Genomic DNA, 13,719 nt, shown 5'->3' with positions numbered 1-13,719 from the left:
CTGTCATAAATCTTTTTAAACAATAAAACCCACAGGTAAAGAATTTGAGAATGATCTATATTAATCAGTCAATCCAAAGCAAATTCAAATTTCAAGTTAACTGAAAAAATCAACTTAATAATTTTTTATTCAGCTTCGGGGATCCTTCACTTCTTTTCTTTAGCATCATATCAGCTTTGTTCCCTCAGCTGTCTCTGGATCCACAGAAAGCTTCTGAGAGTTTATTGTACCCTGTCCATCCCTCTATGGGAGCTGGCTGGACAATGCTCTTCCCAGGGATACCTATTAGCTTCTCTTCTTGAGGACAGAGATCACACCTTGCTTATCTTCATAAGCACTCTGTCCCATAAATATGAATGGATTAAAAGTCTAAACCCTTAACTGTGGCCCAGTACAGTTTTGAGAGGTGGCAAGTCATGGAGCACTTGAAGAGGAATGTTCTTACCCTAATTTGTGGGTTGCAGGAGGACAGGTGAGGGAGCCTAAAACTAAGGGGACTGGAAAACATTCCTTTCCCTCCAGATAAAATAGATACGCCGCATGATTGTATGTATTTACTGATCCACTGACTGCTCGAGGTGGACTCTAAAACACACTTATGTTTGAATCACTATTATCTGCTCCTCTTTTTAAATAATCTTAATTATCTATGCTGCTCAGGTGGAGAAGCGAACTATATGAGGAAGAGATTTTATTAAATAGCACTTAATCCCCCGTTTAGTGAAGGGATTACCGGGATAACCTGTAAGTTATCTTCCTACCTCCCTCTAGGACCATTCACAATGAGCTGATATAATCAGAAAATCTTTATGGAAGGAGTATAGCTTGAGTTTAGAGGGTTCCATACCAGATTTGATAGGTAGATGGGAGGAAGATGTGTCTGTGCTAGCATCCTGCCAGGAAAGGGATGGAAAACTCAAAGTGGTAATTAAAGAACGTTTAATGAAGGCCCTATGTCCAAAGGTGGGGCAGGGTTATGGGAACCAACAAGGGGAGTGAGGCCCTCAGAACAGTTACCACCTCCAGGCCTGAAGGGACAAGGGGAGGGAGTGGCATGGCATGAACCCAGTATGGCTGTGGGAGGAGAGATTCCCCCAGCAACTATGGCCAAGGTTAGAGGGTCCCCTGCCAAAGTGCATCCAGGTGGTGAGGGAATGGAGGAGGGGTGGAGGAAACAAACCCAATCTCTTTTTCCTCAGCCCCCCCCCCCCCATTTCCTGTTCCGCCCCCTATGGGCCAAATGCATGGGATGTCAAAGGTTACGGGAGCCTATGTGGTACCATCTGTCGAGGTCAGCCACAGTATGCAGAGCAGAGAAGGGTGGAGAATTGATGTAGAACAGAGAATCGCCTGCCCGTTTTATTGTAGAGAGAATAACAGCATATGCACAGCCTCAGGACGAGACACTCAGCATGGCTTCAGTAGGAACCCATGCAGATCAGCCTCCCTGTGTTGAGGGGCTGATCTAGGTGGGGAGGGGGAGATGAAGTTGAATAGCCATGTCCCAGATGTCAAGTAAAGGCACTTGATCTTAACTTAATGCTCTTTAGTAAGCCAGTTTTGTTTCACATAAGCCAATGTTAATTTATTTCTTTTATAGGCTTGAGAGCTAGGGAGAGATCCTAGAAGAATGGTGAAGAGAAGGAAGGCAAGGGACAGAGCAGACTGTTTGTGGATACCTACCCATTCAGTGGGAGTGTACTGGTAAGTGTGTGGGTTCCCTCACAGGGTTTATGTGGCTCTTTCTGTGTTCCAGTGACCTATGGGATGATGAGTTCCAGTGTGTACTACTACACCCGGGTAATGTCACAACTCTTCTTGGACACCCCAGTGTCCAAAACAGAGAAAACAAACTTTAAAACTCTTTCTTCAATGGAAGACTTCTGGAAGGTATTTACAAATGACTTTTCTATTTTTGTTTTGTTTTGTTTTGTTTTGTTTTTGTAAATGACTTTCAAAGTACCTCTTTATCACTGAAAATTATTCATTTGGCTTCATAAATTAATTCACCAGTATATATAGGACCCACTGTGTGCCTAACACCAAGTGAGATGTAGGTTATGGTGAGTTGTTGGAAGTTTTGGTCCAGTTGAGAATCTTGTATGTTTCTTGCAGCATGTTGAGTGTTTCATACTTTACCTTCTTTAGTGCCATAGTAACCACACAAGGTAAATGCTAATGTTGTGCCCTGGGTGGTAGATGAGGAGACTAAGACTCAGCATGCTTACACATGGCTAGGGAGTATGAAAAATGGACTTTTTTTTCTAGCCTGACAGGAACTTCTTCACCCTAGTCTATAATTCATTCATCCATTCTTGATTCAATAAATATCTGTTGAGTTTCTCCTAGATATACAGCCTAATAAGGGCAAAATTTGGTTATTTAGTCTTGCTTTTTTGTTTGTTTTTGTTTTGTCTTTTGTCTCCTTGTTTATGATGGCATATACTCTAGAACAGCACCTGATATAAGGCAGGCACTTTCTTTCAGAGATCTCTAATGTGAAACTCAATCCAGCCTTCCCAAATTGCACAAGATCCAACATAGTAGCAGAGGATAAGCTATGAGTGATACCATAGGAAAAATGTTAAACTGATCTGGGAGGTATGGTGCTCAGAACCTAGGAAAATTGGAAGGGAAATTAGAAAGGAAACAATTGTTTCTTCCTGCAGAGATGCTTTCTAAAATCTTTATTAAATGCTGGGGTCAGAGCTGGTGGTTGTAAAGATAGAGGAAACTGGACCATGTGGACCCATTAATATTGATGCCTAGTTAGGCATCAGGAATTAGAGTGTATTACACATCTTGGCATCCAAATACTTGGCATCCAAACCACTCTTGTATAATATGAATCTCTCCCCACCTCAACAGAGCAAAGCAATCCATCTCTGTTGATTGTCTGATAAGGGTAAGACACTGAGAAACAGCTTCTTCTTCCCTACAGGCACACTAATGAGAGACTTCTCACATATACACAATTCCATGGTAAAGCAGGGGCAGGGGCAGTTAGAGTTCACAATATGACAAAATAGTCCAGACACTTAAAAGATCCACCAGATGGCAGACTGGTAATCAAAACTGTAGTCTTTTCCTCTCCAAGCAAGTTTGGAACCATGGTTATGTGGGATGTTATTTTAATAAGGGAAAAGTAAAATGATCACAGTTGTGGATTTATGTAAACCACACCCCCCACCTTTAGTCCTAGGCACCAAGGGTAGCAACCATATAAAAAAATGGATATATATTTTTTTAATGAGTATTATAGATGCAGGAACCTTGGCTCGAAGTTGGATCCTGCTCAAGGCCTCACAGCTAGTAAGCAGGGGAGCAAGATCCAACCCTAATCTTTCTGACAGAGAGACCCACTCTTGTCATGCTACCATGTTCACAGAGTTGCCAAACTGTTGGTCATGCAAACATTCCAGGAAAGTGCAATGCAAGCCGCTAAGCTTGGAGCTTTTCAAAAAACTTTTCAAAAATGTTTCCTTCACGAGGTGAAGCCACCTGGGTGGCTCAGTCTGTTGAGCATCCAACTTTGGCTCAGGTCATGATCTCATGGTCCGTGAGTTCAAGCCCCTCACTGGGCTCTGTGCTGACAGCTCAGAGCCTGGAGCCTCCTTTGGATTCTGTGTCTCCCTCTCTCTCTGCGCCACCACCCCCCACCACCACATTCTCTGTCTCTGTCCCTCTCTCTCTCAAAAATAAATAAACGTTAAAAAAATTTTTTTGCAATGTTTCCTTCACTTTCAGTTCACAGAAGGTGCCTTATTGGATGGGCTTTACTGGAAGACACAACCCAGCAACAATACTGACGCCGACAACCGAAGCTTCATCTACTACGAGAACCTCCTATTAGGCGTACCACGTATACGGCAGCTCAAAGTCAGGAACGGGTCCTGTTCTATCCCCCAGGACTTGAGAGATGAGATTAAAGAGTGCTATGATGTCTACTCTGTCAGTAGTGAAGACAGGGCTCCATTCGGTCCAAGAAATGGAACAGCGTAAGTGTCTGTGCCCCATCGCCATGCGTCCTTGCCTCTCACTGACATTCATTCATTCATTCATTCATTCATTCATCATTTGTTCTCTAACCCCAACCAAGGAGAAGATGCTTTAAGTGAGCCTTCAGTGCTTACAGTTGAGGTGATAGCCAAATTGACTTTTGGTTTCTCAGGTTTTCTCTACTTTTTACCCCCTTCAATTTCTGCACACAAATTTTTGAACAGGCTAAATTGTTGACACATGGCCCACAAGAAAGAGGCTATTTGGGCCTTTGGTGGTTTCTTTTAAGATGACTCGTTCCTGTTTTTCTAGATCCATTGATATAATTCACTAAGTTATTACTGGAAATTATTCTGGTAGAGAAATTCTCATCTTACTAGAATTTACAAATATATCTTTGTTCATAGTACAGTTATTTAAAGTGTCTAATAAGCTTGGGAGGCAGTTTTTTGTCTGGTTTAAAGCCTGTCCTCTCAAAGATGTGTTTATGATGTTGAGTATGTATTGTCATTGTGGGTATTTGCAGGGATTTTTGGTATTCTTTTGTAACCATACTTAAAATATCTTGTGTATTAAGGGAGGATAGTCATTACTTTTAGAATTACGGTAGTTACTATAAAGATTTAAGAAGAGCTCTCAAGCGGTCCCAAGGTGGCCCTCTTAGGGTCACTGCCCCTGAGTGAGTCATTATGGTTAGAAGTGTCTTCTAAACTTTTCTAACCTAATTCTGTCAGTTCCCCTAGATCCCTTTCTTGGGAACTGAGACACCCACACTCCAGATTTGTCAATTATACAGTGGGGGCAAACAGCTCTCCAATGATCAGATTCTTTGTTTATCATCCGATGCATATTTTATTTAGTCCCAGGGTCCGTAAGGAACAAACTAGGTAAACGTCAGAAGATTTAGCATAAAGGGATTGAATCATCCCAAAGACATTTCTTCCAGGTTTGGTAATGATTTTGTCTACTGCTCCTTTTTCTAGTTCCTGCCCTTAAACTATGGTACCTTGTCTAATATTTTACTCAATTTCATATCATTAGTGAGAGAAATGGATACAGCCACTACCAGACGCTACTTAAGAAGGGATTTCATGCATTATCTCATCTGCTTTTCACAAAACAACTCTGAAAATAGGTGTCATCTCCGTTCTGTAGATGAAAAACCTGAAGCTCACTTACCCAAAGTGTCACAGCACTTAAACCAGTTTGACTCCAAAACCCATGTTTCTTCTAAACCACATTGCTTCTTCTCTATTAATTACACTGTCAGGGTGGCTCCTTGCCACCATCAGCTCCTTATCAGCACTCCTGCTTCTTGAGGGTGGGGACTGTATTTTGTTCACTGCTGTATTCTCAAAGCCTTGAGCACTGCCTGCTGTCTCAAGCTACTCAGTAAATGTCTGCTGGAGGCATGGGTGAGTGGGTGATTTCCATCCACCATGGATGGACTGCCATGTGTCTAAACCACCCCTTGATTCTGCCCTATTCTCAAATTACTCCCATTCCTCCTTCCCTTGAACTCCAAACTTCCGGCAAGAATAGCCTTCACTCGCCACGTCCATTTCCTTACCATTGATTCACCCCTTAAAGCTTAAACCTGTGCTTTGGACATCTCTCTTGGAAGCCACCAGTGGATTTATTGAGTTTGCCAACCCACTGACCCATTCTTGATGTACATCCCATTTGGCATCTCTGCAGAACTTGGCGGTGTTGATTGCTCGTTCTTGTGACTTCTGAGAGTGATGCTTGAGTTCCCTTCATTCTGTAATCCTCCTCTTAACCCCTCCCACTTCTGTCTTATTCCTACGTTCATTCTATATTCAGATCTTTTCTTTCTGTACATTTTTTCCCTTGACACTCAGTTGACTTCCTCTCTCATCCCTATTTGATAATTTATCATTTCTTCATCAAATGTACCGAGCGTTTACTTGTGCCAGGCATTTTCCCAGTGAGGTCTCTTTTTTCTAGAAACGCCCTTGGTGCTGGCTAGGGCAACAAAACAGCAAGAAACAAAACAGAAACAAATCCCCTGTCTTCACAGAGCTTGTGTTCTAGTGACAGAAAACAAAAAATAACACTATATCCCACCAATGTCCCACCAGCTCCTATAATTCAGTCTGACCAAACTGAATTCCTCACTTTCTTATCGGGTCTGTTCTCCTTTGCATTATTCAAAGAGTCTCCAATCATTTTTCAGATGTCACTTCTCCCTTGCCCCAACTTCCAAATCAGAGGCCAAGTTCTTCTGACGGTCACTGCAGTGTCCTATCTCTGTCCTTCCTGTCTGTCTTCCTATCTTCCTATCACTGATCAGGCTCAGGCCTCATCATGTCTGGCCTATTGCAGGGACTGCTAACTGAGCTGTGTTAGGTCCCCCAGGCCCACACCCTGGTTCAGGGATTTTTTGGAAGGATTCACAGGATTTGTCATCTAGTCATGTTTGTGGCTAAGCTTTAATGCAGTGAAAGGATAAAAGCAAAAGCAGAAGAAGGTACAGGCATGTGGGGCAAAGTCTGGAGGAAACAAAGTGCAAGCTTCCAAAAGTCCTCTCCCGGTGGAGTCACATAGGACATGCCGAATTCCTCCGGTAACAAGTCCTAACAATATCTGTCAGAGAGGTTCATTAGAGACTCACTGCCTGAGGTATTTATTGGCTCCTGGTCACATAGGCAGCCATTGTCTGGCATGTACCCAAATCCCAGACTCCTAGGAGGAAAGAAGGTGTTAAGCATAAGCCACTGTGTTTGTACAGACAGGCTAGGCACAGTTAGCCACTCTTACGTATCAAAGTTTTATGTCAATATAGGGAGCTGTTTATTAGTCAAGGTTCAGAACAGCTAAGGCCCAACCTTGCAAGCAGGCCTTCCTAATAAAGGGCCATCTCAGACCTGCTATGGCAACTTTTCTGCACATGAGCTGTCTATTCCTCACCACTCCAGTCTTTCCTGCAGCCACCAGAGGAACTCCGTTCAGTGCCTCTCAGAAACCTTCCCTCAGTGACTCATTCGTGCTTGCTCTTCACAATCTGATCACAGTCTACCTTTCAACGTTTCTTTCTTCATCATATGGGAGCTGAACTCAACTACCAGCTGGATGCCTTGTACTTCTCCGGCCTTACCTGGCTCAGGCTTGAAAATGCCCTTCTGGGGCGCCTGGGTGGCGCAGTCGGTTAAGGGTCCGACTTCAGCCAGGTCACGATCTTGCGGTCCGTGAGTTCGAGCCCCGCGTCAGGCTCTGGGCTGTTGGCTCAGAGCCTGGAGCCTGTTTCTGATTCTGTGTCTCCCTCTCTCTCTGCCCCTCCCCCGTTCATGCTCTGTCTCTCTCTGTCCCAAAAATAAATAAACGTTAAAAAAAAAAAAGAAAAGAAAAAAGAAAATGCCCTTCTCATCCACTTAAGCCTGCCTGAATCCTACTTATCTTTCACAGCCCAGGTCTGCTGCAGCTTCTTCCCAAAGCTTTCTCTGTGCACCTTTGCTGTCGCCGGACCCCAGACAAGGATCTGCCAGAGCAATTTCTCTATACTTCTCTGTTGGATTTATCATCCATCTACCTTGTATTTTAATTGTTTAATTACAACTTTTATCTTCCTACTTACTATAAATGTGAGAGGGAAAGGAACTTGGTCCATCTTTATATCCCTGTTAATGCGAAAGAAGCCTCTGGTTCCTAAGAGAGCCTCTCTCAATACTTGTGGATTAAACACCCAAATGCCCTGTGGAGTCTTGTTTAGTTCAGTTGCCAACAGTGGTACTTGATGAACTTGTACCTCTTGGCTGCAGTTTTTTCTGGGAGCCCAGAGTCATCTAGCCCCTGAGTATAGTTACCCAGGGAAGGCAGCTACATAAACTAAGGGCGAATAGCACAGGTTCTAGAGACAGTCCTGGTGTAGGCTCCTGACAATACCTTCAAAAGCATCGAGATTGAATTGACCTCACTAAGCTTCAGGACCCTCATACCTAAAAGGGGGATAATAAGTGTATAAGAATTAAATAAGGGGGTGCCTGGGTGGCTAAGTTGGTTAGGCCTCTGGTTCTAGGTTTTGGCTAGATTTAGTGTAAAGGGATTGGATCATCAGGTCATGATCTCATAGTTCGTGAGCTCAAGCCCTACATCTGGCTCTGTGCTGTCAGTGTAGGGCCTACTTGGAATTCTCTCTCTCTCCCTCCGCTGCTCACATACTATCTCTCTCTCAAAATAAATAAATAAACTTAAAAAGAAAATTAGGGGCACCTGGGTGGCTCAGTCAGTTAAGTGTCCAACTCTTGGTTTCGGCTCAAAGTCATGATCTCTTGGTTTGTGAGTTCAAGCCTCACACTGGGCTCTGTACTGACAGTGAAGAGCCTGCTTGGGATCCTCTCTCTCTGTGTCTCTCTTCTCTCTATCTCTCTGCTCCTCCCCTGCTTGTGCTCTCTCTAAAAAAGAGAAAGAAAGAAGGAAGGAAGGAAGGAAGGAAGGAAGGAAGGAAGGAAGGAAGACAGACATTTATGAAGCACTACTCCAAGCACATTACCCAGCTTGATAAGACTTACAGTTATTTATTACATACTCTATCTCACCAGGAACCAACTATCTTTATAAATGCCACAAGTGTTCCACTGATTTTATCTGTTTGTTTTGTTTTCATTTCATGTTTTAATTAGTTGGATATATACAAGTGAAGAAGACTTGAATGGGAGTAGCCACTGGGGAATGATTGCAACCTATAGTGGAGCTGGCTATTACCTGGATTTGTCAAGAACAAGAGAGGAGACAGCCGCTCAGGTTGCTAGCCTCAAGAACAATGTCTGGCTGGACCGAGGAACCAGGGCAACTTTTATTGACTTTTCAGTATACAACGCCAACATTAACCTGTTCTGTGTGATCAGGTGTGTACCAAGGACGCTGGTCCCTCCCACCTCAGTGTCTTTGTATGTACATCCTAGTCTTGAGATAGACCAGGAGACCATTGCCTGCGGCTGGCTAAAGGACTGCCAAAGATCAGAGCTGACAGCAAGGGAAGGGTGAAAACCAAAGGCTCAGTGGGATAAATATATTTGGGGAAAGGGAACTAGAATCCTAGAATATTATGAGTTGGAAAGAACCTTAAGACTGGTCCAGGTTTATCCCAAAGCTGGAACCTTCTCAGAAAAAAAGCACTATGTTTTGCTAACATCTCTTTTTACTCATTATAATGATGATCAATGCTATATGCTCTGTTACCATGGCCTCTGGCCATCAAACAGTGACTTGTTTCCCTGAGCTTCCCACTCTCAAATGATGCCCATGCTATCAGAACACAAGCACAGTAGTCAGAGGGTATGCCTAGGTTCGGTAGGATACCCAGGTACCTGCTAACACTGAGATTCACCAAAGGCACATAATATTCCTTCTCCAGATCCTGTGACATTGCCATCACAATCACATTGGTTAGCAGTGAGGAAACTAACAAAGACCTACTGGCTTGTCTGGGGCCTATTGTTCATTCATCCACTTATTCAGCAAACATTTATTGGACACTTAATATGTGTCAGGTACTGTTCTCAGCACTTGGGCCACATCAGTGAACAAAATAAAGATAGCTGCTCTAGCAGAGCTTGTGTTAAACCAGGAGGAGATAGATAATAGACAAGAAACAATAAACAAAAGAAACAAATAGTAGGTTAGAAGGTAATATGTGCTATAAAAAAAGAAAAAAGCAGAACAAGGCAAGGGAGAGTCAGAGTTCACCCACTTTAATCCTCCTGGTGAATGTGTCAGCAACACCCAGACATCACTGACATGACTTACTTTCACATATATCTACCTACCAAATAAGAAGCATAAATTCTCATCCTTATTTTGTGATCATTTTTGAGGCTAAACTCAAATCTGCTTTACAAGGCCAGTTGGATTTTCCCAGACTACTTATTTAACAACTTTCACAGGAAATGATGTCACATTAAGTCAAATAACAGCTATTACTAGAAATGATTGAATAATGATTGCAATTATTATTGAGCTTTTCCTAATGATTTCAGGGCAAATAGAAAGAGGATAAAAACAGTCAACTCAGGCAGTCAACTCTGATTGACATTTAAGGAAATATCTATTTATAGAAGGTCTTGAGTATGTCTTTCACTTCCTTCCCATACTTTAAGAGTGAATTGTCAAGGCAATTATTTCTTTTCTGTATGTTGCTGCCTACGTTTCTGGAGAAGTTAACAGATGCAGAGCCAGAACAGGACAAAAAGAGATTACTTCACACACACAAGCTACTTTCTGCCTTCCACATTTACACTGAGGCTATCACGAGGCTCGCTGTTTCTGTATTGCTCTCCCAGGTTTTTGTTTATTGCCCTGGTCTCCAACACATCAAATGAGAAAAAAAAAAACAAAAAACAGTGATTGACAGTGAAGAGGAAGGAAAAATTTTCATACTTCTTTGACCAGTTCTAATTTACCATTGTCTCTGCCTGGACCTGATTATTGCTCATGCTTGAGTCTTAGATACTCAGGCTCTGGGTGTGGCTACCCATCCTGTAACAGAAGAGAAGGTTACACCTGGTAGTTAACTAAAGGTCTTTTCAGAATCTTAACATTAAGGAGGTAGATATTCTATTTCTACTTTGATAGGGGAACTGCACCATTAAGTGAATCATTTAACTCTCTCAGTGTGACACCTATAAAATGGGAAGTTGGCAAGAAACATCCTCACTTCAAATATGCTAAAGCACTAAGATTCGGTGCCATCAGTATGAATGTAAAAAAAAATCCGCGTTACTGTTTTAGACTATCAGACATTACTGAGCACCTATTAACTATAAGGCTCTGGGAAGGGAAGCAAGAATAGTCCCCAGAACAACTTACTCAATGCCAGTTAGGTGTTACCAAGTGAATGAATGAGAAGCTCAGTCTGTGTGTGTGTATACATATATATATATATATATATATATATATATACACATACATATATATGTGTGTGTGTGTGTGTACACACACACACACACACACACATCCTATTTCTCAACAGGCCATACATGTTTGAATGCATGAGTTATATTTCTTATGTTCTTCATGCCTACTAGGATTACTTGTATTTAATAGGAGTCCTAGAAAGGCTTCTTTGTTGATTAACTTCCACATTAAAAAAAAAGAACTATAGAGCATTTTGAGCAGTATAAGTAACAGAAAAGTAAAGGGGAAACTGAGGAGAAATAATCTCTTTAGGAGGAGTTGGGGAGCCTTGTTCCTTTGGGGGCACAGAATTGTACAAGAACACAGCTATTAGCTGTGATCAAAAATATTCTGCCACTAGTTTGAGGTGACTTGTGGTTACAATTTTAGGACCTGTTAGTACAGGGACAGAGTAGATGAATGTCCTTTCCTGGCTGCATCCATGTGTTGTTGTTGTTGTTGTTGTTGTTGTTACTGTTTTAACTGTTCTTATTGTAATGCAGGTTATTGGTTGAATTTCCAGCAACAGGCGGTGTGATTCCATCTTGGCAATTTCAGCCTGTAAAGCTGATCCGCTATGTCACGACTTTTGATTTCTTCCTGGCAGCCTGTGAGATTATCTTTTGTTTTTTTATCTTTTACTATGTGGTGGAAGAGATACTGGAAATTCGCATTCACAAGCTACACTATTTCAGAAGTTTCTGGAATTGTCTGGATGTTGTGATTGTTGTGGTAGGTTTGAGAACAATAGAAAATTCCGTACTCTGTTATAAAAACATGTTAATTAGAGTCCTTGATCTATCTCCTCTGTATTGTGGATCCTGATATTCCTGAAGGAGAATCTAAAAGTTCTCTTTCCTATATATCAACTTCAGTGTTACCAATTATTTTCTCATTTTGTATGAGTAACCCTTCTGAATATAGAAGTGGAGAGGTATTTATAATAAGCTATCAATTAGCCACACAAATAACCAGAATAATGTGGCTGGCTCATTTGGAAGAGCATGCGACTCTTCATCTCAGGGTTGTGAGTTTGAGCCCCACTTTAAGAGATGACTTTAAATAAATAAATAAACTTGAAAAAAAATTAAAGTGATCGCTATGTGCTGATACACACAAGTTCCAAGACACAAAAAAAGAATAACTTAGTAATTCACATTTGGCTTTGGCATGCCATATGAGATGGGACACAGAAAACAATGTTTTGTCTATTCTGTTTTTTGTTAATTATATTTTTCTTCACTGCTAACAAAAATTAATTTGTATTTTTCTGCACATATGTAAAGTTAGAGCAAGAAGAAGCATCTTGAAAATATTTGGGGTGGTAGAGAAAATTTCCTTGTAGTTTAAAATTTCCTAAAAATAGTCCACAGTGTACAAAATACAGGTGAGGGACCATCAACGTTTTCTGTATCCGGTGCAAGAAACCAGAAGGCAGCTAGGATAGAGTCGAGACTATGGCACCTTGTAGATCCCCTGCGTGCCGTTGACTCTATTATAACTTCTTACACTTGTTCAGTATGGTTTCCCTTCCACATCAGCTTAATCACTTCCTTCCAGGGGCTTCCGTAGAGAAATGCATTTTTGCAAACTTTTCTCCCATCAATGAGAACATAATCTTTTGCTGAGTCCTGTTACACATTGAAGCATATAAAGACATGTTTAATTGTTACATGCCTAAAAGTCCATCCTTTCCACCATCATCCTCCGTCTGATGATAGAGATGCCCCTTTGAAATCTCAGTTAAGTGATGCATTATCCTACCAGGGTGCCCTTTTCTGTTACCCTACTTCTTGGCCACTATTCTCCCCCAGCCCCCAGCAACCAAAAATTCGTTTGGGCTTTGTGAAGCATTTACATCAAGTCATTATCAGATCATCACTAGAATTAGTTGGCAAAATAGGGAAAAATATTTTCTGAAATATGTTATTAATATGTTTTAAACATAGAAAAAAATCCTCATGTTTGAATAAAAGAATGCTTAAGACATTGAAAAGAACTATATAGATATATACTGCACCAATATTAACACGAGCAATAATAATAATCATCATCACTAACACTTTAGAAGTTATTGTGTCAGACACAGTTCCCGGTGCTTTTCATATACAGAAGTATGTTTAATCCTCACAATAACCCTCTTAGCCACTCTTCTATTGCCTCTCAAGCTACATGCATGTGCTCTTCATAAAGAGTTTTTACTTAAAATAAGAATTCCTCCAGAATACTGTGTGGAAGCCATTCAACCTTGATGCACAATGAATGGCTTATGTCACATCACACAATTCCTGTAGGTAAGCTCTTGATCCCCAGATTCTCAATACATTAATAATAACAGAGTAACAAAGACATTTCACTATTTAAGGAGGGAGGAAAGGCCATGAGACTGGAAGAATTTTTCAAAATATTTCTGTACTACATGATGGAAGAGTGCAGTCCATCTACATTGAAAACTATTCTAGAAAACAATTATTGTTTGGGACTCCAAGGTTGCAAACCCTGCTTTTTTAGTTTATATGGGTATATTTATAGTTTAGGTCATTGAGAATAATGGTAAAAGTGTGATAGTATGCTAGTTAGTGGCAGGTTTGTTTGGGTTTTAACCAAATACCTTTAATATCAACAAAAGACTAGTCAATGGCAATGAACCTTTTTGATTATGTACACCTATATGTGAGAACTTTGACAACACACCCTAATGTATTCCATATATTTGTAGCATGTGTGTGTGTGTATACACTTGTACAAACATACACAACATAAAATTTGAAAGATTTGGTTAAAAATAAATACAAATAGAATTCTAGC

At 41.1% G+C, this 13,719-nt stretch overlaps 1 protein-coding gene across 1 annotated transcript in view; it reads left to right on the top strand.

The window, feature by feature from the left end:
• Positions 1–13,719, top strand: part of PKD2 (polycystin 2, transient receptor potential cation channel) — a 52,453-nt gene that overhangs the window by 16,960 nt on the left and 21,774 nt on the right. The window contains exons 3-6 of the mRNA XM_027060544.2: positions 1,757–1,890; positions 3,748–3,998; positions 8,640–8,864; positions 11,415–11,643. Coding sequence (XP_026916345.1) covers positions 1,757–1,890; positions 3,748–3,998; positions 8,640–8,864; positions 11,415–11,643 — 839 coding nt within the window. The remainder of the gene's footprint in view (positions 1–1,756; positions 1,891–3,747; positions 3,999–8,639; positions 8,865–11,414; positions 11,644–13,719) is intronic.

The sequence above is a fragment of the Acinonyx jubatus genome, chromosome B1 (assembly GCF_027475565.1).
Source record: "Acinonyx jubatus isolate Ajub_Pintada_27869175 chromosome B1, VMU_Ajub_asm_v1.0, whole genome shotgun sequence".
Classification (NCBI taxonomy): Eukaryota; Metazoa; Chordata; class Mammalia; order Carnivora; family Felidae; genus Acinonyx; species Acinonyx jubatus.
The sequence above is the reverse complement of the archived record's forward strand: the minus strand, read 5'-3'. Positions and strand labels throughout refer to the sequence as shown.